The 25,144-nt window shown below is 46.1% G+C and overlaps 1 protein-coding gene across 7 annotated transcripts in view; it reads left to right on the top strand.

Annotated features, from left to right (window-relative positions):
• LOC123768418 (growth/differentiation factor 8) overlaps window positions 1-25,144 on the top strand; it is a 63,152-nt gene that overhangs the window by 30,810 nt on the left and 7,198 nt on the right. For all 7 annotated transcript variants that reach the window (XM_045758914.2, XM_045758915.2, XM_045758917.2 and 4 more), the window contains 2 exons: window positions 10,291-10,490; window positions 19,350-19,532. In XM_045758914.2, coding sequence (XP_045614870.1) covers window positions 10,291-10,490; window positions 19,350-19,532 — 383 coding nt within the window. The remainder of the gene's footprint in view (window positions 1-10,290; window positions 10,491-19,349; window positions 19,533-25,144) is intronic.

Raw genomic sequence — 25,144 nt, forward strand, 5'->3', positions numbered from 1 at the left:
AAATTGGGTGGGGAGGGGGAGTTGAAAAGCAAATACTCAAGAAATGAGAAAAAAACATTTTGCTCTGAATGCTCCCTATTACCCCTCATTGAGGTTAAGGGTCTCCAGAACTGTACCAGAGGTGGTAGTTCCATATTATATATATATATATATATATATATATATATATATATATATATATATATATATATATATATATATATATATATATATCCTTCATTGTTACTTCGTCAGCTTGCCTCTCCCTCTCACCAAGATTAGGGTCTGCATAAGTTAAATTATGCAAGCCTTCATGGGTGTTTTTTTTCCTCCAAATGAGTCGTGGCGCCTTGCAGGTATTTAGTCTGTCATTACCTGCATACTTCTCAGGTGTTGCAATATCTTCCCTCCTCCTCCCCTAGCCTGCCCCTCCCTCTCTACACCACACATACCTGCCCAGACGCACCACACACACCTGCCCAGACACCACACACAAACCTGCCCAGACGCACCACACACACCTGCTTAGACGCACCACACACACACCTGCCCAGACGCACCACACACACACCTGCCCAGACGCACCACACACACACCTGCCCAGACGCACCACACACACCTGCCCAGACGCTCATTAGGACTCCAATCTTCTTACTTCCGGCCCCCTGCTCCCTCCCCAGGTGTCCCCCCTGAACCTCTGTCACTTGCGTGGGCTGACCCTCTCCCTCCTGACCTGCAAAGAACGCTTATAACCCTTTTCAGTTCCATTAACACATCCCCCCACCCATCTTACCCCCCTCTTGCTGTGAGGGGAGGGGGGAGACCCCATCTCCTCCCTCCCTCCCTCCCTCCCGTTAGTAGTGGAGGTGAGAGGAGGGGGGGGGAGACCCCCATCTCCCACTTTCTCCGTCTATTGGACTAATTAGAGCGTGACCCCTAACCCTCCCTTCTTCCCTTGCTTGCTGGAAATACACTCATGAATGTTGCACACATTTAGCCCTCAGTGAATGAAAGATTCCGTCCAGTATTACAGGTTCGTCTAGAATGTTAACAGTCGTTATGTGGGTCCAGAAATAACGTCATGCACGCTGCAATTCGAAGACAGGGGGGGGGGAATAAGAGAGGGGGGAGGGGGAATTAGAGAGGGGGGGAGACTAGTTTTTCCAAGGATCATCCAAAACAAAAGTTGAATGATTCCAGGTATCACTCAGAGCACAGTTAACAACGTCCAGGGGTTCTCTTGAACAGAAGTTAAATATTCTAGACTTCGCAGATATCATCCAGGATGTCAACACACAACCAAAATCTCGATTGTTTAATAAAACTGAGAGAAAAAGTTTGTGCCATGAAAAGAAAAATGGCTTGGAATATGTCACATATATACTTCTTTATAAGCTAAATAGTGACTATAAGCAATAAGTCATATATGTGCTGTCTTGTGCGAGAGCAGGTTGCAACCCAACAGGTGACCAGATGGGCCATGTATTATTTCGTATTCGATTCACCCCAGAGTGTCTTCTAGGGGGATGTGAAGGAAAGAAACAGCTGGAAAGTTAAGTGTCTGGTCAACCTGAGGATCAGAACATTCTATGAGTGTCATAGTCTTAGTCAATGACACATTTTCCCCGCGCGACTATGAGCGGGAATTTGCACTTGTGACAGCCAGGCAGGGGCTTGTGTTTTACCGAGTGCCCACGAGTTAGTACCGGAGGCCAATACGTGACCATGCCGGGAAGGCTTTCCACCTCCTGTCATTGTGACAGGAGGTGGGCCACGGGGAAGGTCGCATTTGATAGGTACATGATTGGTTATTCGTAAGCTAACCATCTGTCTCTCCAACGGCTGGAGATAGCAAGTAAGGAATGAAGATCTTAGAGCTGGGATAAGCACTGGATGGCGTCGTCGGCACCGTCGTCGGCAAGGTCACCGGAGACAACACCAATATGGACCAAAAAACAGCAAAAAATTAGTGTTTTATATCTGGTGAAGATGAGCCAATGTTGCCAATGTCGACTTGATTGCCTCGGAGTGATAAGGGTTTAAAGTCTCCAGTGCCACGAGCCGCTGCAAGAACCACCTACAGCAACATACGACCATTGCAACACTAAGAGCAACTAGCTTAGTATATCAATTCACATACAACTCTATGATAAACCGACATATAGAGGGATTACCAGGAACAAAGGCAACAGAGAAGCCAACGGCTTCAGGAGTTTTCGACCCGAGCCGTAAATAGTGAAGCAGTTCTGAGTGGCAATGAAAAACGTTAAAGTAAAATACGTTTCGAGAACGTGGAGGAGCAATACTCCTCAAGGTACAAGTCAGTACTCTTCAAGGTACAAAGCTGGAGACAGATGAGTCAGGACCAGAGGACACGGGTGGAAGCTGGAGACACAGATGAGGCAGGACCAGAGGACACGGGTGGAAGCTGGAGACACAGATGAGGCAGGACCAGAGGACACGGGTGGAAGCGGAATTTTCGAGATTTTTACAAGCTAATTGAGTCAAAAATGCTAGCGCCTGAAGGAACTGAGTCATACGACACTAGAAAAGAGAAGGGAGATGGGGGATATGATAGGAACTTGTAAAATACTCAGGGGGATCGAGACATAGACGAAATGTTCACACGGAATACTAATAGAACGAGGGGACATGGGTGGAAGCTGGAGACACAGATGAGGCACAGAGATGTTAGGAAGTTTTCTTTTAACGTGAGAGTAGTGGGGGAAATGGAATGCACTTAAGGAGCAGGTTGTGGAAGCAAACTCTATTCATAATTTTAAAACTAGTTATGATAGGGAAATGGGACAGGAGTCATTGCTGTAAACATCCGTTGGCTCGAAAGGCGGGATCCGAAAATCAATGCTCGATTCTGCAAACACAAATAGGTGAGTACAAACACACACACACACACACACACACACACACACAAAGCAAGCAGCGTGTCATGCATAGTAACTAGCGTGACTATGCATGAAAGTACAGTACTAATGGTAGTAATTGTGGCTGGGGGACTGGGCAGCTGGTCTATGAGGGGAGGAGGGGGAAGGGGGGCTGTGGAGGGGTAGAGGGGGAGGAGGGGGGGATAGGGGGCCAGGTTAAGGGAAGTTGGGGGGGGGGGGGCGCCGCTGGCCAGACAGACGCCAGCTGGCCCGCGTCTCTCTATAATCCTGACTTATTAACGCACTCAATACATGTAACGAAAACTAGTTCATATACTGGACCTGCGTGCTGTGCTTAAGGTGCCGGAGTGCTCTCGTAAATCTATCAGAGCTGGAAAAATGGATGTGGGTACACATTCACACACACACACACACACACACACACACACACACACACACACACACACACACACACACACACACACACACACACACCTGTGCCTGTGGGGCTTGTGGCTAAATGGACAGCGATCTGGGCTCATAATCCAAGGGTCCGCATTCGATCCCCGGCGATGGCAGGAAAAAATGGGCAGAGTTTCTTTCACCCTGACGCTCCTATTACCTAGCAGTAAATAGGTACCTGGGAGTTATACAGCTGTTACGGACTTCTTTCTGTGTGTGTGTGTATTCACCTACTTGTACTCACCTAGTTGTGCTTGCGGGGGTTGAGCTCTGGCTCTTTGGTCCCGCCTCTCAACCGTCAATCAACTGGTGTACAGATTCCTGAGCCAACTGGGCTCTATCATACCTATATCTGAAACTGTGTATGGAGTCAGCCTCCACCACATCACTTCCTAATGCATTCCATCTGTTAACTACTCTGACAACTGAAAAAGTTCTTTCTAACATCCCTGTGGCTCATTTGGGTACTCAGTTTCCACCTGTGTCTCCTTGTTCGCATACCACCCATGTTAAACAGTTTATCCTTATCTACCCTGTCAATTCCTTTGAGAATTTTGTAGGGAGTGAACATGTCTCTCCTTACTCTTGTCTTCTAGCGTCATGAGGTGCACTTCACACAGCCTTTCGTCATAACTCGTGCCTCTCAGTTCTGGGACTAACCTAGTGGCATACCTCAACTTTTTCCAGCTTCGTCTTGTGCTTGACAAGGTACGGGCTCCATGCTGGGGCCGCATACTCCAGGCTTGGTCTTACATAAATGGTATACAAGGTTCTGAATGATTCCTTATACAGGTTCCTGAAAGCAGTTCTGTTGTTAGCCAGCCTCGCATATGTCGTAGATGTTATTATTTTTATGTGGGCTTCAGGAGACAGTTTAGGTGTAATATCCACTCCTAGATCTTTCTCTCTGGCTGTTTCATGAAGGACTTCATCTCCCATACGGTATCCTGTGTCTGGCCTCCTGTTTCCATTGCCTAGTTTCATTACTTTACATTTACTCAGGTTTAACTTTAGTACCCATTTGTTGAACCATTTGTTCAGTTTGTCTAGGTCATCTTGTAGCCTCATATCTTAATTCCTCCGTCTTAATCCTTCTCATAATTTTTACATCATCAGCAAACAATGAGAAGAACGATTCTATTCCCTCTGGGAGATTATTTACATATATCAGAAATAGTATAGGTCCATGGACTGAACCCTGCGGGACTCCACTTCTCTGTGTTTATGAGAGAGAAATATAGGTAGTAGACATAACAGGAAAAACAGATTGGTTACAAAGGTGGAAAACAAGAGCTAATAGCTCGACTCTGTATTTACTATTTGTGCCTATGCAAACAAATAGTTAACACACACACGACCTCTCCCTGGACCCCCCTCCTCACCCCTTCAACTACACTTTCTCCCCCCCCCACACACACACACTCACACACACACACACACACACACACACGCACACACACACACACACACACACACACACAGACACTGGTTTTTCTCTCCATCATCAAGCCATTCACCGCCTCTTACACCCAAGTGGAGCTTCCTCACTCCTCCTCCTCCTCCTCCACCACAGATCCCTCACCACACTAATCGATGCCCAGCACCAGCCACAACCGTCTCAAGCATCCCCCCCCCTTTACTTCAACTAACTCCTCCTATAACGCCACAACCACAACCCTTTCTCCTCTGCAACACGCCACCCCACCCCACCCTCCATGCACTTGCATCAAGGGCCTCTAAGCACAAGCACCATGCATCAACAAGGTGAAGGACAGATTACCTAAAAATTAAGAGTCTCGAGCTTTTGTTTACCAATATCAATGGACCCGCGAGAAAACCAGAATAATATATATATATATACATATATATATATATATATATATATATATATATATATATATATATATATATATATATATATATATATTGGCTGCACAGTTTCATATATATATTTTCATTATTGTATTTGCTTTTAATACTAAAGTATTCATTCTTTGTATTCTTGCGTTAGTATTCATGTTTTCATCTGTACTCTGTATTTTCTCACTGTTTTGTCCAATTATGTCCCCCCTCCCTCCCCCCCCCTCCCCCCTCCCCCCCCCCCTCCCCCTCCACCCGCACTGATATTGCTCGGTAAATGGGCCGTTATGTTTACCAGCCTCTGTGTCTTGATGGTGTTATGTGTCACTTCCCAGCTTCTGTGTCTTGGTAGTGTTATGTGTCACTCCCCAGCTTCTGTGTCTTGGTAGTGTTGTGTCACTCCCCAGCTTCTGTGTCTTGGTAGTGTTATGTGTCACTCCCCAGCTTCTGTGTCTTGGTGAAAGTATGTATCTCTCCTCAGCCTGTGTGTGTTTCCGGTGCTCCGTCTCCATCATTTCTTGGACACTCTTCCCCCTTTTCATTATTCCAAACAGTGGCATGTACAAGCACACTCCCTGGAGCCTCCAAGTGGTTGGGCACCATTCCTCCCTTCCCCCCCTCCCCCCCCCCCCCACCGTCCCATCCCAAATCCTTATCCTGACCCCTTGCTAGTGCTACATCGTCGTAATGGCTTGGCGCTTTCCCCTGATAGTGCCCTCACTCCCTAGAGCAATTCATTTCTATAAATAAGGAACAGAAGAGGGTCCCAGGACCGAGCCTCTGGGAACCCCAATCGTTACCTTCCTAGCTCCAACTCTCAGTCCAGCCCGTCCTCCTAAGGTTTCCCAAAGTCAAGAAACTGTCGTACTAAAGTGTTCTTATTCTGACTAACCAGAGGACCCAAAACATAAAACGGGACAGTATGTCAATTTCGTGAGCAGCAACCATTTTCTAGTACGACGATTTTTGGCCTTAGGTGGAGTATACGTCAAAATGCGACGCTCTATTAGGAGGACGGATTGTTCTGCTCACCAATTCGTAGTTTAACCTGTTCAGTCTCTTTCTAGTTATCCCTCGTTTGCTTGCATGTTATTATTTGTGTGTACTTGTACCTAATTGTGCTTGCGGGGGTTGAGCTTTGGCTCTTTGGTCCCGCCTCTCAACCGTCAATCAACAGGTGTACAAGCTGTGTATGGAGTCAGCCTCCACCACATCACTGCCTAGTGCATTCCATCCGTTAACTACTCTGACACTGAAAATTCTTTCTAACGTCCCTGTGGCTCATTTGGATACTCAGTTTCCACGTGTGTCCCCTTGTTCGCGTACGTGTGTATGTGTGTGTGTGTGTGTGTGTGTGTGTGTGTGTGTGTGTGTGTGTGTGTGTATATGTATGTGTGTGTGTGTGTGTGTGTGTGTGTGTGTGTGTGTGTGTGTGTGTGTGTGTGTGTGTGTGTGTGTGTGTGTGTGTGTGTGTGTGACAGACTGTCTGCCTGTCAGTGACCAGACAAGGAGCTCAGCCACAGGGTAAACCTCAAAGACTTGACACCAGTCATCGATCACATCCAGCAGCTGCTGAGACTGGGTCAGACCTCAGGGTCAAGGACCGCTGCTTCAGACGCTCTTCCCGCCAAAACGCTAAATCAGTGTTGACTTAGCAAGAACCTTTCCAAGCGTTGTAGGTGGGGGTTAAGTGTCCCGTGGATCACTAACCCGTGGGTGTTGTAGGTGGGGTTAACTGTCTCGTGGATCACTAACCCGTGGGTGTTGTAGGTGGGGTTAACTGTCTCGTGGATCACTAACCCCGTGGGTGTTGTAGGTGGGGTTAACTGTCTCGTGGATCACTAACCCGTGGGTGTTGTAGGTGGGGTTAACTGTCTCGTGGATCACTAACCCCGTGGGTGTTGTAGGTGGGGTTAACTGTCTCGTGGATCACTAACCCGTGGGTGTTGTAGGTGGGGTTAACTGTCTCGTGGATCACTAACCCGTGGGTGTTGTAGGTGGGATTAACTGTCTCGTGGATCACTAACCCGTGGGTGTTGTAGGTGGGGTTAACTGTCTCGTGGATCACTAACCCGTGGGTGTTGTAGGTGGGGTTAACTGTCTCGTGGATCACTAACCCCGTGGGTGTTGTAGGTGGGGTTAACTGTCTCGTGGATCACTAACCCGTGGGTGTTGTAGGTGGGGTTAACTGTCTCGTGGATCACTAACCCCGTGGGTGTTGTAGGTGGGGTTAACTGTCTCGTGGATCACTAACCCATGGGTGTTGTAGGTGGGGTTAACTGTCTCGTGGATCACTAACCCGTGGGTGTTGTAGGTGGGGTTAACTGTCTCGTGGATCACTAAGTCTGATCCACGGGACTTTTGCGAACCTACACTTTAAGTGTGTAGGTTCGCAAAGGTCATCACGATATTGGTCAGTCTGGCGTCTGCCTCTTACCTAATTCCCTCTCTTTCCTCAATTGCAACCGAGGAAATATCACGATTCCTACGTAGGCACTGGATGTTGATCATCTGTTTCCCACATTACGTCGGACGGCTCTGCAACAACCTAACAGGAGTTAAAGGAGCGTTTAATGACTAAAGATCAATCTGAGGCAAGAAGTTTTAAACCTCTGTATGCACGACTCAACCTGAAGGGAATCTTGCATTAGGTACCCGGATCATTGTGGGAGAGTCTTGACTTGCGAAATCAACCTCGAGGAGGTATTGAGAGTGAGAGGAGTGGGGTGGGTGAGAGGTTGGTGGGTGTGTGGTGGGTGAGAGGTTGGGACGTTTGCAACTGAGGGTGTTGGGAGAGTGAAGACAGGTCAGAGGAAGGACGCTGAGAGGTCAGGCCTCTGAGGTGGAGGGAAAGGGAAGAAGTTATCAGGGAAAAGCGCCAGGTTAATTCGTCTATACAGCACTGCGAAGGGATAAGAACATAAGAACAAAGGCAACTGCAGAAGGCCTATTGGCCCATACGAGGCAGCTCCTATTTATAACCACCCAATCCCACTCATATACTTGTCCAACCCGCGCTTGAAACAATCGAGGGGCCCCACCTCCACCATGTTACGTGGTAATTGGTTCCACAAATCAACAACCCTGTTACCGAACCAGTATTTACCCAAGTCTTTCCTAAATCTAAACTTATCCAATATATATCCATTGTTTCGTGTTGTGTCTTGTGTTGATACTTTTAATACCCTATTGGGCACACAACTGGAGAGTATCCCTAATACTCTCTTGGGTATTGGGGATAGAATTTGAGAGATAAATGGATCAGGATAAGGATTTGGGATGGGACGGGTGGGAAGGAATAGTGCCCAACCACTTAGACGGTCGGGGATTGAACACCGACCTGCATGAAGCGAGACCGTCGCCCTACCGTCCAGCCCAAGTGGCTGGCCTCTGAGGTGGAGTTGACGACGGAAACTATACGATAGATCTGCTCATCCCGTCCTCTGGGTTCTAAGGCTCACGGTCTCCTACAATTTGTTTAGCTATTTCGTCAAGTTCTGAGAGAAGCTCCAGAAATATATTTTCACATTTGTTAAAGTTACCCACAACAATCTTTCTCTGTAATTGGAAACTTGAGCTATTTGCAGCCCAGAATTTGGCGCGAATTAGTCGAGTTTCAGTTTCACTGTCCTCTCGTATGAATCTTTTCAGTACTGATCAACGATATAATTATTAACTACGTTATTTTTGCAGTGTTTACTTTGTTGCGTCACATGTAACAACGCTGTTACATAAAGGTGGTGGTTGCGTGTGTATTCACCTAGTCGTGCTTGCGGGGGTTGAGCTCTGCTCTTTCGGCCCGCCTCTCAACAATCAACTTTTTGTTTCGTTTTTCACACACACACACACACACACACACACACACACACACACACACACACACACACGGGGCCTCGTAGCCTGGTGGATAGCGCGCAGGATTCGTAATTCTGTGGCGCGGGTTCGATTCCCGCACGAGGCAGAAACAAATGGGCAAAGTTTCTTTCACCCTGAATGCCCCTGTTACCTAGCAGTAAATAGGTACCTGGGAGTTAGTCAGCTGTCACGGGCTGCTTCCTGGGGTGTGTGTGTGTGTGTTGTGTGGAAAAAAAAAGTAGTTAGTAAACAGTTGATTGACAGTTGAGAGGCGGGCCGAAAGAGCAAAGCTCAACCCCCTTAAAAACACAACTAGTAAACACACACACACACACACACTTAAACTAGCTAAACACAGATGCCGAAGAAATATAAGAAAATTCACCTTCGCAAATAGAGTGGTAGACGGTTGGAACAAGTTAAGTGAGGTGGTGGAGGCCAAGACCGTCAGTAGTTTCAAAGCGTTATATGACAGGTGGAATGCATTAGGCAGTGATGTGGTAGAGGCAGACTCCATAAACATTTTCAAATGTAGATATGATAGAGCTCAATAGGCACAGGAACCTGTACACAAGTTGATTGACAGTTGTGATGCGGGACCAAAGAGCCAGAGCTCAACCCCCGCAAGCACACCTAGGGGAGTGCTCACACACATATGCACTAGTTACAAACGCGATCATGAATATCACATCCTTGTTGCACTTGCAACAGGCAGTGACGTGAAGAGGAGACGGAGAGGCTGTGTAGTGTGTGGTGGAGTGATGGTGTGGTATGTGGTGTGTGGTATGTGGTGTGTGGTATGTGGTGTGTGGTGTGGTGTGGTGTATGTGGTGTGGTGTGGGTTATAGCACTTGTAGCTATATGTTCTTCTATATATATATATATATATATATATATATATATATAACCTTCTCCTATATAACCTATATATATATATATATATATATATATATATATACATATATATATATATATATATATATATATATATAGGTTATATATAACCTATATATATATATATATATATAACCTTCTCCATAACAGAAAGAAAGAGAAAACATGTAATATAAATAATAATAATAATAATAATAAAAATAATAAAAATAATAATAATAATAATTAGTAATAATAATAATAATAATGACAATATTTTTAATAATAACAATAGTGACATAATAATAATAATAATAATAATAATACGCACACTAGGACGGGGCAGGTAGTCTACTACACCTCACCTATCACTTTCCAGCACCACCGGGGCTTCGAATCCCAGCGGAGATGGACGTCCTGTACTTCAAGTTGAATCACGAGCAGCTGGGCAACAGGGTGAAGCGTGCCATCCTCCACGTGTGGCTCAAGCCCATGTACTCGGAGCTGGACCGCACCGTCCCCGTCACCGTCTACAAGGTCTCCAGACCAGACAACCCGGACGACTTCATCAACACCAACGTAAGTCTTGTTTCGTGAGAGCCAACGTAAGTCTTGTCTCATGAGAGGCAACGTAAGTCTGTGACTTGAGACGTAAGAATAGACTAACCGTAAGTCTATGACTTGAGACGTAAGAGTAGAGTAACCGTAAGTCTTTGACTTGAGACGTAAGAGTAGAGTAACCGTAAGTCTATGACTTGAGACGTAAGAGTAGAGTAACCGTAAGTCTATGACTTGAGACGTAAGAGTAGAGTAACCGTAAGTCTATGACTTGAGACGTAAGAGTAGACTAACCGTAAGTCTATGACTTGAGACGTAAGAATAGACTAACCGTAAGTCTATGACTTGAGACGTAAGAGTAGAGTAACCGTAAGTCTTTGACTTGAGACGTAAGAGTAGAGTAACCGTAAGTCTATGACTTGAGACGTAAGAGTAGAGTAACCGTAAGTCTATGACTTGAGACGTAAGAATAGACTAACCGTAAGTCTATGACTTGAGACGTAAGAGTAGAGTAACCGTAAGTCTATGACTTGAGACGTAAGAGTAGAGTAACCGTAAGTCTATGACTTGAGACGTAAGAGTAGAGTAACCGTAAGTCTATGACTTGAGACGTAAGAGTAGAGTAACCGTAAGTCTATGACTTGAGACGTAAGAGTAGAGCAACCGTAAGTCTTTGACTTGAGACGTAAGAGTAGAGTAACCGTAAGTCTATGACTTACGACGTCCTCAACTCTTGCTGACTATCGCAGTGTGTTTAAAAGCAACTTTGTATATATTTGTTGTGCTTCCTAGTTTTCGTGGCCGCGTACTGTCTACTTGTTCGCCTCTACTATCTACTCTCCATGCTTCTTTTGTTCGAGGTTATCTATCTATCTATCTATCTATCAGTGGTCCTCTCTGCCCACTATTGCCTTTCTTTTCTGATCTTGTTTGGTGTATTCACCTAGTTGTGTTTGCTTTGCTTTTTCGGCCCGCCTCTCAACTGTCAATCAACTGTTTACGAACTACTTTTTTTCCACACCACACACACACACACCCTCAAGGAAGCAGCCCGTGACAGCTGACTAACTCCCAGGTACCTATTTACTGCTAGGTAACAGGGAAATTCAGGGTGAAAGACACTTTGCCCATTTCTTTCTGCTTGGTGCGGGAATCGAACCCGTGCCACAGAATTATGAGTACTGCGCGCTATCCACCAGGCTACCAGGTGTGTGTGCATGTATATGTGTGTATATGTGTGTGTGTGTGTGTGTGTGTGTGTGTGTGTGTGTGTGTGTGTGTGTGGTGTGTGTGTGTGTGTGTGTGTGTGTGTGTGTGTGTGTGTGTGTGTGTGTGTGTGTGTGTGTGTGTGTGTGTGTCTGTGTTTACTATTTGTATCTGCAGAATCAAGCTATTAGCTCTTGGACCCGCCTTTCTAACGAATTTATTTTTCTCTATTATGTCTACTACATATATTTCTCTCTAACACACACACACACACACACACACACACACACACACATATCCACAGGTAGCAGCTGTCTAACTCTCAGGTACCTGTTTACTGCTAGGTAAACAGGGAATCACGGTGAAAGAAACTCTGCCCATTTGTTTCCGCCATCGCCAGGGATCGATCCCGGAATCTAGGACTACGACTCCCAAGCGCTGTCCATTCAGTCGTAAGGGCCCCCTCTGTGTATATGAATTTGTACTCACCTAGTTGTACTCACCTAGTTGTGCTTGCGGGGGTTGAGTTTTGGCTTTTTGGTCCCGCCTCTCAACCGTCAATCAACTGATGTACAGAGTCCTGAGCCTACTGGGCTCTATCATATCTACATTTGAAATTGTGTATGGAGTCAGCCTCCACCACATCACTGCCTAATGCATTTCATTTACTAACTACTCTGACACTGAAAAAGTTCTATCTAATGTCTCTGTGGCTCATTTGGTTACTCAGCTTCCACCTGTGTCTCCTTGTGCGTATACCGCCCGTGTTAAATAATTCATCCTTGTCTACCCTGGCAATTCCCCTGAGAATTTTGTATGTGGTGATCATGTCTCTTCGAGCTCTTCTGTCTTCCAGCGACGTGAGGTGCAGTTCACGCAGCCTTTCCTCATAACTCATGCCTCTTAGTTCTGGGACTAGCCTAGTGGCATACCTCTGAACTTTTTCCAGCTTCATCTTGTGCTTGACAAGGTACGGGCTCCATGCTGAGACCGCATACTCCAGGATTGGCCTTACATATGTGGTATATAAGGTTCTGAAGGATTCCTTACACAGGTTTCTGAAAGCAGTTCTGGTTTTAGCCAGCCTCGCATAGGCCGCTGATGTTATTCTTTTGATGTGGGCTTCGGGAGACAGGTTTGGCGTGATATCTACTCCTAGATCTTTCTCTCTGTCCGTTTCCTGAAGGACTTCAACTCCCATTCTGTATCCAGTGTCTGGCCTCCTATTTTCTCCTCCTAGTTTCATTACCTTACATTTACTTGGGTTGAACTTAAGTAGCCATTTGTTGGACGATTCCTTCAGTTTGTCTACTTCATCTTGGTGCCTCATACTATCTTCCTCTGTCTTGATCCTCCTCATAATTTTGGCATCGTCAGCAAACATTGAGAGAAATGAATCTATACCCTCTGGGAGATCATTTACATATATCAGAAACAAGATAGGACCAAGTACAGAGCCCTGTGGGACTCCACTGGTGACTTCACGCCAATCTGAGGTTTCACCCCTCACCGTAACTGTCTGCTTCCTATTGGTTAGGTACTCCCTTATCCACTGGAGCACCTTACCAGCTACACCTGCCTGTCTCTCGAGCTTATGTACCAGCCTCTTATGCGGTACTGTGTCAAAGGCTTTCCGACAATCCAAGAAAATGCAGTCCGACCAGCCTTCTCTCTCTTGATTAATCTTTGTCACCTGGTCGTAGAATTCTATTAAGCCCGTCAGGCAAGATTTACCCTCCCTGAACCCATGTTGGCGATTTGTCACGAAGTCCCTTCTCTCCAGATGTGTTACCAGGTTTTTCTCACGATCTTCTCCATCACCTTGCATGGTATACAAGTCAAGGACACTGGCCTGTAGTTCAGTGCCTCTTGCCTGTCGCCCTTTTTGTATATTGGGACCACATTCGTCGTCTTCCATATTTCTGGTAGTGTGTGTGTGTGTGTGTGTGTGTGTATAGTCACCTAGTTGTGCTTGCGGGGGTTCAGCTCTGGCTCTTTGGTCTCGCCTCTCAACTGTCAATCAACTGATGTACAGGTTCCTGAGCCTACTAGGCTCTATCATATCTACACTTGAAACTGTGTATGGAGTCAGCCTCCACCACATCACTTCCTAATGCATTCCATTTGTCAACCACTCTGACACTAAAAAAGTTCTTTCTAATATCTCTGTGACTCATTTGGGCATTCAGTTTCCACCTGTGTCCCCTAGTGCATGTGCCCCTTGTGTTAAATACCCTGTCTTTATCTACCTTGTCGATTCCGTTGAGAATCTTGAATGTGGTGATCATGTCCCCCCTAACTCTTCTGTCTTCCAACGAAATGAGGTTTAATTCCCATAGTCTCTCCTCGTAGTTCATACCTCTCAGCTCGGGTACTAGTCTGGTGGCAAACCTTTGAACCTTTTTCAGTTTAGTCTTATGCTTGACTAGATATGGACTCCATGCTGGTGCCGCATACTCCAGGATTGGTCTGACATATGTGGTATATAATGTTCTGAAAGATTCCTTACACAAGTTTCTAAAGGCCGTTCTTATGTTAGCCAACCTGGCATATGCCGCTGATGTTATCCTCTTGATATGAGCTTCAGGGGACAAGTCTGGCGTGATATCAACCCCCAGGTCTTTCTCTCTCTCTGACTCTTGAAGTATTTCATCTCCCAAATGATACCTTGTATCTGGTCTCCTGCTTCCTACCCCTATCTTCATTACATTACATTTGCTTGGGTTAAACATAAACTTGGGTTAAACGAGCTTATGCATCAACCTTTTATGGGGTACTGTGTGTGTGTGTGTGTGTGTGTGTGTGTGTGTGTGTGTGTGCGTGTGTGTGTGTGTGTGTGTGTGTGCGTGCGTGTGCGTGCGTGCGTGTGTGTGTATGCGTGCGTGCGTGCGTGCGTGTGTGCGCGTGTGTCGGGAGCCATCACAGTACTGGTTCAACAAGTAAACAAAGGACTAAACCCGAGGACTGCGCCTGGCTGAGACGCGCGAGAGGGAACACTACACAACTCCGCCACAAAATAAACTGCTCACAAAAAGAGTCAGGCGAGCATTTGGGGAAATATCAAGATTGTTGTTTATGAAAGAAGCGGCGCTGGTTGGGACCCGTATTATGTTATACCCGCCACACTCGTCCCGAGGCGCAGCAGTCAGCTGCGTTTGTTTATGCACGAATCGAAACTTGGGGTTTCAAGCAGAAATAAATATATGCACGATTAATCGATTTAATAGGTTCGCAAGGCCAGCGACGGTTCACAGCCCAATGGGCCCTGGTTCTCTTCCAGGGGAGGGAATTGGCACCCCGGCAGGGTACGTTTTCCTTAGAACCGATTTATGTCTATACTCCAACCAGTAAATGTGTAAATAGGAGTCAGCCGTTTGTTGTGGGAGGCATCAAGCTCGATCCCGGGTTTCAGAAGATCTCGATAAGAGTAATAGGCTTCAGCGTCAAAACAAAAGCTCAAGTTGGGGATATGACCTTTGGAAGGAAGAACAGGGTAAGATAGAGCAAGGAAGAAAGTAGGAAGAATGGGAACGAAAGAAATAGGGAAGATGAGAGGGAAAAAGGGGAGGAATTAGATTATTATGGTTTGTAAAGGAGAAATGGGAAAAAGAGAAAGAGAACCAGAGAGAGTGAGTTAGCTTTAGTGTGTTTGCTGATCATGTATGGATGAACCATACCTGTATGGATGAACCATACCTGTATGGATGAACCATACCTGTATGGATGAACCATACCTGTATGGATGAACCATACCTGTATGGATGAACCATACCTGTATGGATGAACCATACCTGTATGGATGAACCATACCTGTATGGATGAACTATACCTGTATGGATCAACCATACCTGTATGGATGAACTATACCTGTATGGATCAACCATACAGATATTGACGAACCATTCCTGTATGGATGAACCATACCTATATGAATGAACCACACCTGTATGGATGAACCACACCTGTATGGATGAACCACACCTGTATGGATGAACCATACAGGTATGAACGAACCAAGCAAGATAGCACTCCGACGTATGTGCCAGTGCCATCACAATGGCCCACTCGGCCCATCAGACCAGCCACGACACAAACAGCATCAGGGGCTAGGATAACACCGCTATCGCAGCCACAAGTGAAGGATTACCAAGGTTGTAGAGTTACACTATAGTTGTAACTTGTAGTTGTAACACAATAGAACTTGAAGCGACAACTGTAGAGTGCTAATGGTTGTAGTAAAAGTGGAGGAAGTTGTTGATGCATCAGTAGCATTGGGTGTAATGATAGTAGTAGTACCAACAGTTGTAGTAGCAGTAGATAAGTAGTAGTTGTAATAGAAGTAGACGAATCATTACCAACAGTAGACAACAGCGCCGTGAACGGGAGCGACACTACGAAATATGGACACGAGAGAGAGCTGCCAACCTTACCAATACACAAGAGAGAGCTGCCAACCTTACCAATACTCTCCTCCTTGCACCAGAAAGTGTCCACCCATCACAGCAGTCGAAGTTAATAATACTTGTAGTAAAGCCTCAATTTACAACACAGAAAACCTTGAGGACACCGTGGTGGAAGGAGGCACCGTAGAGGCAGTCTTGAAGACACTTAATGCATGTGAATTGATGCCCCAGTACTCTCAGTGAAACTCCTGTAATCTTTGTTATTTATGCCAGAGTTAGGACAGTACAGTGGCCCTGTTACACGCCACTGTCCAAATAGTTTCGAGTCTTAAGCTCTATAAAATAAGCCAGACACCCACAAACCACGTACAGAAAAATTGGGTAAGCAATAGTTATCTAGGTCAGTAGATATAGTTGTATCTACGAACCTTACGATACTAAACTATCGTCCCCCATCTGGGAACCATTTTCATGCCAGCAACTACATCTAGAAAAATCTGATGTAAATTGACAGACTGGCTGTCTGTCTCTGTCTATATCCAGAGAGATGACGGCCAATATTCCGGCACAGTTCATGTGGACGCAGCTGTCGCAGGCGTTCACCCGGTGAGGGAGCAGACGCCTCGCCAGGGGTGAGAGACGTCACCCCTATGACGATATATATATATATATATATATATATATATATATATATATATATATATATATATATATATATATATATATATATATATATATATATATATATATATTATATATGTTTTTTTTATAAAATAGGGAAGGGAGTACCACCTCTGGCTGGAAGAAGGGGGACCCTTAGCATCGGAGGAAACCACACACAACGCATTAGAGGGAATGTTTAGATCCCCTCCAATACAGTTTCTGTGTACTTTTCTCCTACCACCCCCTTCCTTATGATTTTTTTTCTTTATTGTATATACTTAAAGGTTACAAGATGTACATTGGTTGATGCAAAGAGTGCTCAAAGGTTGTGGATCTCTTGAAGCTCATCCGCTTCCGGACAGGAACCGAGGATGCAGCAGGCGTTTCCCCTCTGGATCGCCACACTGAGGCGCTGAAACAAAAAACTGGCAGCTCTTGGGTCTCTGGTGACGTCAATGAGCTTGGAGCCTAATTCCTTGAGAAATCCCAATGCACTCTTGCCCCATGGGCCATGCGTCTCAGACGCTATGGGAACAAAGAGGTATTGACCTTCCAATCGTCTGTATTTGGCTGATTTTGCTATTTCCCAGTGGTTGGCCGCCCCACCTGCTTGATCAGCACCGAAGTGTACATAGGTGTCAGCCAGGGTGGATACACATGTGTAGTCCCACACCAACTGTTTGCCCCCCTTCCAGGAGTATATGGTGATGCCACCCGGGCGAAGTGCAGGGAAATCTGGGTTTTGGTTCCCTAAGATGCGTGGTTCTCTCACCACTGGGCACCCAGCTGAGGCGAGACTTCTCTTGATGATGTCATTGACCTCGTTGTGTCTTGCATGCCAGCCCTTTGTGCTTCCGCAATGCAACCCATGCAGACCATATTGGTCTGCTTCCACCCTGTTGCAAATACACTATTATTCAGTGTTAATTGGGGCACCAAGGCGGAGGGCCACTGCTACACGAAGGGATTCTGGATCTAGACGCGTGCCCATTGCCAACATGGGTACTGCCAGGAGGAAGTCTCCTGCATGGGGGGCACGCACTGCTCTGAGGCGGGCTTTCTCCTTGTCTGATGTTGCGGCGCTGAGCATGGCATCAGCTCTTTTTCTACTAGCAGGTGGTCCCAGCTGGACTGTTTGTGTTTTATGATGGTTCTAAGATGAGTGTTGGGGCTGCAAGAGCTTCCCACTGATTTGAGCATTCAGTGAAAGCAGGATCGTGTATACCTGCTGAATTACTCAGGAGTTCAAGTAGGATCGTGCGATGCATGGGAGGAGAAAAGGAAGGCTGGTAGAACAATATTATATATATATATATATATATATATATATATATATATATATATATATATATATATATATATATATATATATATATATATATATATTCTCTCCTCTCCTCCCTCTCTTCCGTTCTCTCCGCCTATCTCCCCTTTTCTCTTTCCCCTCTCTTCAAACATCTACCCTCTCCCCTCCTTGTTCCTTCCTTTTCTCCCTATGTGTGTCTTTGTCTTTCTCTGAGCGTTCTTGTCTGTCTATCTCTGTATTTTTATGTTTGTCTTCCAGTCTCTCTGCGGCCCTATCCCTGTCTGTCTGTGTCTGTCTGTCTGTGTCTGTCTGTCTGTGTCTGTCTGTCTTTGTCTCTTTGCTCTCTCTGTCTCTTTTATTTTATGAAAATAGTATAATAAACTACCATTGGCATGGAGCCGGTGGCTGAGTGGACAGAACACTGGACGCGTGATCCTGTGGTCCCGAGTTCGATCCCGGGCGCCGGCGATAAACAAAGGGCGGAGTTTCTTTCACCCTGATGCCCCTGTTACCTAGCAGTAAATAGGTACCTGGGAGTTAGTCAGCTGTCATGGGCTGCTTCCTGGGGGTGGAGGCCCGGTCGAGGACCGGGCCGCGGGAGACTAAAGCCCCGAAATCATCTCAAGATAACCTCAAGATCTCAAGATTTGGGTGGTCCGCCGGTGGGAGGAGCCTAGTGGTGTGAAATATTAAAAATATATAATAGTTACCCATCTGCTTTGAGAAATGGGCGGGGATTGAAGACATCTTCGAAGCTGTGGAAGGAACGTCTGTTTTTACTGTTATAGCTAAAGTATGAATAGCAGGGAATTTATTGCTTGCCATTTTCTTTTCTGAATATTTAGCAAGGTGTAGCCAGTGGAGCAGTTCCAAAAATCACCGTGAAGGGGGTGGAGGGGGGGGGGGAGGGAAGGGGGGGTCAGAATGTGACCCTGACACATTGTTCCCTCTTGAATTGTGGCGACTCCGACCAGCCTATGTCCGTCCTGTACCACAGACCATTCCCTTTGAAAAGTTGGAAGGGACTAGCCCCAAGCGTCTGGCCTCCTACCCTGGACATACAAAAAGACAGACAGACAAGGAAACACTATCTCAGCTATAGACAATGAGATATAGATTGTCAATAATATAATTATGTAAATATAATATAATAGTGATTTTTTAAATGTTTTATTATTTATTTCTAAGTGTTTTTTCAATATTACTTTCCATTTATTTCTGGAGTGATGCCTCCCCCACTCTGCGAAAATGACGAATATGTATTAAGAATATAGCTGTTGACTGAGATTTGCCGCCCCGCAGGAGGTGACGACGGTGTCCGAATCCTTCGACGCCATGAAAGGGAACTGGGTGGACATCGAGGTGTTCAAGCTACTGCAGGAGTGGCTCAATAAGCCAGACGAGAACCTGGGCCTGGTGGTGACCGCCTACGACTCCCAGGGCAGACAGGTGGCAGTCACGGACCCCAGCGAGATGCCCACTAACGTGAGTACCTCTGACCTGATCTTAGAGGTCATTGAAGAGAACTAACCAACTCCACCCTCCTTATCCCCCCCCCCCCACCTCTAGAACGCAAAGAAACGCCCTCTACCGACTACAATAACAACACCCCTTTCCAAAATGCCTAAGACAACCTTCTAACATGGAAACAAGACATTTCTTGGCCCCACAAAACGATGTCTTTTAACGTAAGAAACCTCGTCTTACTCTCTGTAGACCTGAGGTCGAGCTGTCTACGTCAGTGACAGTCCCAATTGATGGTCTGCAATATTTGTATTCCTCACCCTGCTACAAACACTCAATGTTTACACTCCTCACCCTGCTCCAAACACTCAATGTTTACACTACTCACCCTGCTCCAAACACTCAATGTTTACACTACTCACCCTGCTCCAAACACTCGATGTTTACATTCCTCACCCTGCTCCAAACACTCAATGTTTACACTCCACACCGTGCTCCTCGCCCTCACGCAACACTCAATGTACTCACCCCAAACACTCCAGTGAGTTACAACTTGCTTACCTCTCCAACGACGAAGTAGGTCATCTTTTACCATGTTTCATGCATGATGTATTATTTGTATATGTATGAATACATATACATTCTTATTATTGTTATCAATGTATCTCTGAATAATTAATTTTTCTCATTTACTCATTAAACATACAGGGTTTCAAATGTATATATGATACAGCCCAATAAGCTCAGGAATCTGTACACCAATTGATTGACATCTGAGAGGCGGAACCAAAGAGCCGAAGTTCAACTTCCCCCCTTCCCATAAACACAATTAGGCGAGTACAATTTGGAGAGCACACACACACACACACACACACACACACACACACACACACACACACACACACACACACACACACACACACACACACACACACACACACACACTTTTGGCGTGAAGTCACCAGTGGAGTCCCACAGGGCTCTGTACTCGGTCCTATCTTGTTTCTGATATATGTAAATGATCTCCCGGAGGGTATCGATTCATTTCTCTCAATGTTTGCGGACGATGCTAAAATTATGAGAAGGATTAAAACAGAAGAGGACTGTTTGAGGCTTCAAGAAGACCTAGACAAGCTGAAGGAATGGTCGAACAAATGGTTGTTAGAGTTTAACCCAACCAAATGTAATGTAATGAAGATAGGTGTAGGGAGCAGGAGGCCAGATACAAGGTATCATCTGGGAGAGGAAATTCTTCAGGAGTCAGAGAAGGAAAAAGACTTGGGGGTTGATATCACGCCAGACCTGTCTCCTGCAGCACATATCAAGCGGATAACATCAGCGGCATATGCCAGGCTGGCCAACATACGAACGGCATTCAGAAACTTGTGTAAAGAATCATTCAGAACTTTGTATACCACATATGTCAGGCCAATCCTGGAGTATGCAGCCCCAGCATGGAGTCCATATCTAGTCAAGGATAAGACTAAACTGGAAAAGGTTCAAAGGTTTGCCACCAGACTAGTACCCGAGCTGAGAGGTATGAGCTACGAGGAGAGACTACGGGAATTAAACCTCACTTCGCTGGAAGACAGAAGAGTTAGGGGGGACATGATCACCACATTCAAGATTCTGAAGGGGATTGATAGGGTAGATAAAGACAGTCTATTTAACACAAGGGGAACACGAACAAGGGGACACAGGTGGAAACTGAGTGCCCAAATGAGCCACAGAGATATTAGAAAGAACTTTTTTAGTGTCAGAGTGGTTGACAAATGGAATGCACTAGGAAGTGATGTGGTGGAGGCTGACTCCATACACAGTTTCAAGTGTAGATATGATAGCGCCCAATTGGCTCAGGAATCTGTACACCTGTTGATTGACGGTTGAGAGGCGGGACCAAAGAGCCAGAGCTCAACCCCCGCAAACACAACTAGGTGAGTACACACACACACACACACACACACACACACACACACACACACACACACACACACACACACACACACACACACACACACACTTATTAGGAGGATTGAAACAGAGGATGATAGTAGGATGCTACAAGATGACCTAGACATATTGAGTGAATGGTCCAACAAATGGCTGTTGAAGTTCAACCCGAGTAAATGCAAAGTAATGAAACTAGGCAGTGGAAACAGGAGACAGAATAGGATATGAAGTACTTAATGAAACGGACAGAGAGAAAGATCTAGGAGTTGATATCACACCAAACTTGTCTCCTGAAGTCCACATAAAAAGAATAACGTCTGCGGCATATGCGAGGCTGGCTAACATCAGAACTGCCTTCGGGAACCTGTGTAAGGAATCATTTAGAAGCTTGTACACCACATATGTAAGACCAATCCTGGAGTATGCGGCCCCAGCATGGAGCCCGTACCTTGTCAAGCAGAAGACGAAGCTGGAAAAAGTCCAAAGGTATGCCACTAGACTAGTCCCAGAACTAAGAGGCATGAGTTACGAGGAAAGGCTGTGGGAAATGCACCTTACGACACTGGAAGACAGAAAAGTAAGGGGAGACATGATCACAACCTACAAAATCCTCAGGGGAATCGACCGGGTAAACAAGGATAAACTATTCAACACTGGTGGTACGGGAACAAGGGGACACAGGTGGAAACTGAGTACCCACATGAGCCATAGGGACGTTAGAAAGAACTTTTTCAGTGTCAGAGTAGTTAACAGATGGAATGCATTAGGCAGTGATGTGGTGGAGGCTGACTCCATACACAGTTTCAAATGTAGATATGATAGAGCCCAGTAGGCTCAGGAACCTGTACACCAGTTGATTGACAGTTGAGAGGCGGGACCAAAGAGTCAGAGCTCAACCCCCGCAAGCACAAATAGGTGAGTACAAATAGGTGAGTATACACACACACACACACACACACACACACATAGGGGGGGCCTGAAAGCTTGATAGCTGAGTTGACAGCGCTCTGGACTCGTAATCCTAGGGTCCGGGTTCGATCCCCGGTGATGGCAGAAACAAAATGGGCAGGGTTTCTTTCACCCTAATGCACCTGTTACCTATCAGTAAATAGGTACCTGTGAGTTAGACAGCTGTTACGGGCTGCTTCCTGGGTGTGTGTTTGTGTTGAGGGGGGGGGGAAGTAGTTAGTAACAGTTGATTGATTGACAGTTGAGAGGCGGGCCGAAAGAGCAGAGCTCAACCCCGCAAGCACAACTAGGTGAATACACACACACATAACCACAGACACACACACAAACACAGGGTTCAGGGAGGGTAAATCTTGCCTCACGGGTTTAATAGAATTCTACGATCAGGTGACAAAGATTAAGCAAGAAAGAGAAGATTAGGCAGACTGCATTTTCTTGATCTGTCCGAAACCTTTGGCACAGTACCCCTTAAGAGGATAGTGCATAAGTTGGAGAAACAGACAAAAATATTGGTAGGGTGCTCCAGTTGATAAGTGGATAGGTAGCAGTACCTAAGCAATAGGAAGCAGAGAGTTACTGTGAGGGGTGAAACCTCAGATTGGCGTGAAGTCACAAGCGGAGTCCCACAGGGATCTGTACTCGGACATATCCTGTTTTTGATATACGTAAATTATCTTCCAAAGGAGTTTAGACTCATTCCTCTCAATGTTTGCTGATGTTTCCAAAATTATGAGAAGGATTAAGACAGAGGAGGACAGCTTGAGGCTTCAAGAAGACCTGGACAAACTAAAGGAATAGTCCAACAAAGGTTGTTAGAGTTTAACCCGAGCAAATGTATTATAATGAGGATTGGTGTAGGGAGCAGGAGGCCAGATACAAGTTATTATTTGGGAGATGAAATTCTTCTAGAATCTGAGAGAAAGACCTGGGGGGTTGATATCACACCAGACCTGTTCCCCGAAGCCCACACCAAGAGGATAACATCAGCAGCATATGCCAGGTTAGCCAACATAAGAACGACCTTTATAAGATACTTGTGTAAGGAATTATTCAGAACCTTGTATACCACGTATCTCAGACCAATCCTGGAGTATGCAGCTCCAGCATGGAGTCCATATCTCGTCAAGCATAAAACTCAACTGGAGAAGGCTCAGAGGTTTGCCACCAGACTAGTGCCCGAACTAAGGGGCTTGAGCTATGAGGAGAGACTACGGGAATTAAACCTCACATCGCTGGAAGACAGGAGGATTAGGGAGGGACATGATCATCACATACAAGATTCTCAAAGGAACTGATAGGGTAGACAAAGACAGTTTATTTAACACAAGGGGCACACGCACTAGGGGACACAAATTGAAATTGAGTGAAAAATGAGCCATAAAAACATTAGATTTTTTTTAACGTCAGAGTAGTTAAAAAATGGAATGCATTAGGTAGTGATGTTGTGGAGGAAGACTCCATACACAGTTTCAAATGTAGATATGATAGAGCCCAGTAGGCTCTACTGGGTGTACACCAGTTGATTGACGGTTGAGAGACAGGACCAAAGAGACAAAGCTCAACCCCCGCAAGCACAACTAGGAGAGTACACGGAGGTCTTGCAGCTGAGTAGACAGCGCTCGGGAGTCATAGTCCTAAGGGCCAGGGATCGATTCCCGGACGAAGCGGAAACAAATGGGCCGAGTTTCTTTCTGATGCACCTGTTGACCTAGCAGTAAATAGGTACCTGGGAGTTAGACAGCTGCTTCCTGGGATGTGTGTGTGTAGGTGTGTGCCGAGGGAAATATGTGTAGTAGATATACTAGAGGAAAAATAAGTTGGTTAGAAAGGCGGGGTCCAAAAGCTGATAGCTCGGTTCTGCAGACACAAATAGTAAATACACCCCACGTAACACCTACACACACACCTCTTAACACTTCCTTGCTCATTACACCTCTTCCTGACCCCCTCCCTCCCCCAATCTTTCAATACTGACACCCTCTCAACTCTCCCCCCCTCTCTCCCTCTCTCTCTCTCTCCCCCTCGCACCCTCCCTCCACCATAGCGCACCTTGAACGGTAATGAGACCAGCCACTAGACTCAGCCCTCACAACATTGATTTCCCTTACACTGATTAGTGAAACAGCAGCTGGTCTGGCTGCTAGCGAGTCTGGCAGGAGGGCTGGGAGGGGAGGGGCAGGAGGGATGGGAGGGGGAGGGGCAGGAGGGCTGGGAGGGAGAGAGGAAGGGGGGGTTGGGCGGGAGAAAGGGAAGGGGGGCTGGGACTGAGAGAGGCAGGTGGGCTGGCGGGAGAGAGGGAGGGGGCTGGGAGAGAGAGGAGGGGGTGGGCTGGGACTGAGAGAGGGAGGGAGAGAGGGAGGGGGCTGGGCGGGAGAGAGGGAGGGGGGGGTCTGGGACTGAGAGAGGGAGGGGGGCTGGGAGGGTCTGTTTAGAGGTAGCCTGCAATAACTGCGGTAGAAGTTGCAGTAAAAGTGGTTGTTGGATCAGTATTATTATTGCTAGTAATGCCGTTGGGGCCGCTTGGTGTTGCTCTAACAAGTGTGACGTTCACCTGCACCAACAGTAGTGATAACTGTTGCAACAACAGTAGGCTTTCCTGTTGCAACAAGCAGTGTCATCTATCAGGCGGGGGTCGAGAGGTGACGCATATTAAGAAGCGAGCTACCATAGGGATTCCAGATCCTTACGCAAGCATCTTACACGTTGAGGACCGG

The sequence above is a fragment of the Procambarus clarkii genome, chromosome 35, assembly GCF_040958095.1.
Source record: "Procambarus clarkii isolate CNS0578487 chromosome 35, FALCON_Pclarkii_2.0, whole genome shotgun sequence".
Taxonomy (NCBI): Eukaryota; Metazoa; Arthropoda; class Malacostraca; order Decapoda; family Cambaridae; genus Procambarus; species Procambarus clarkii.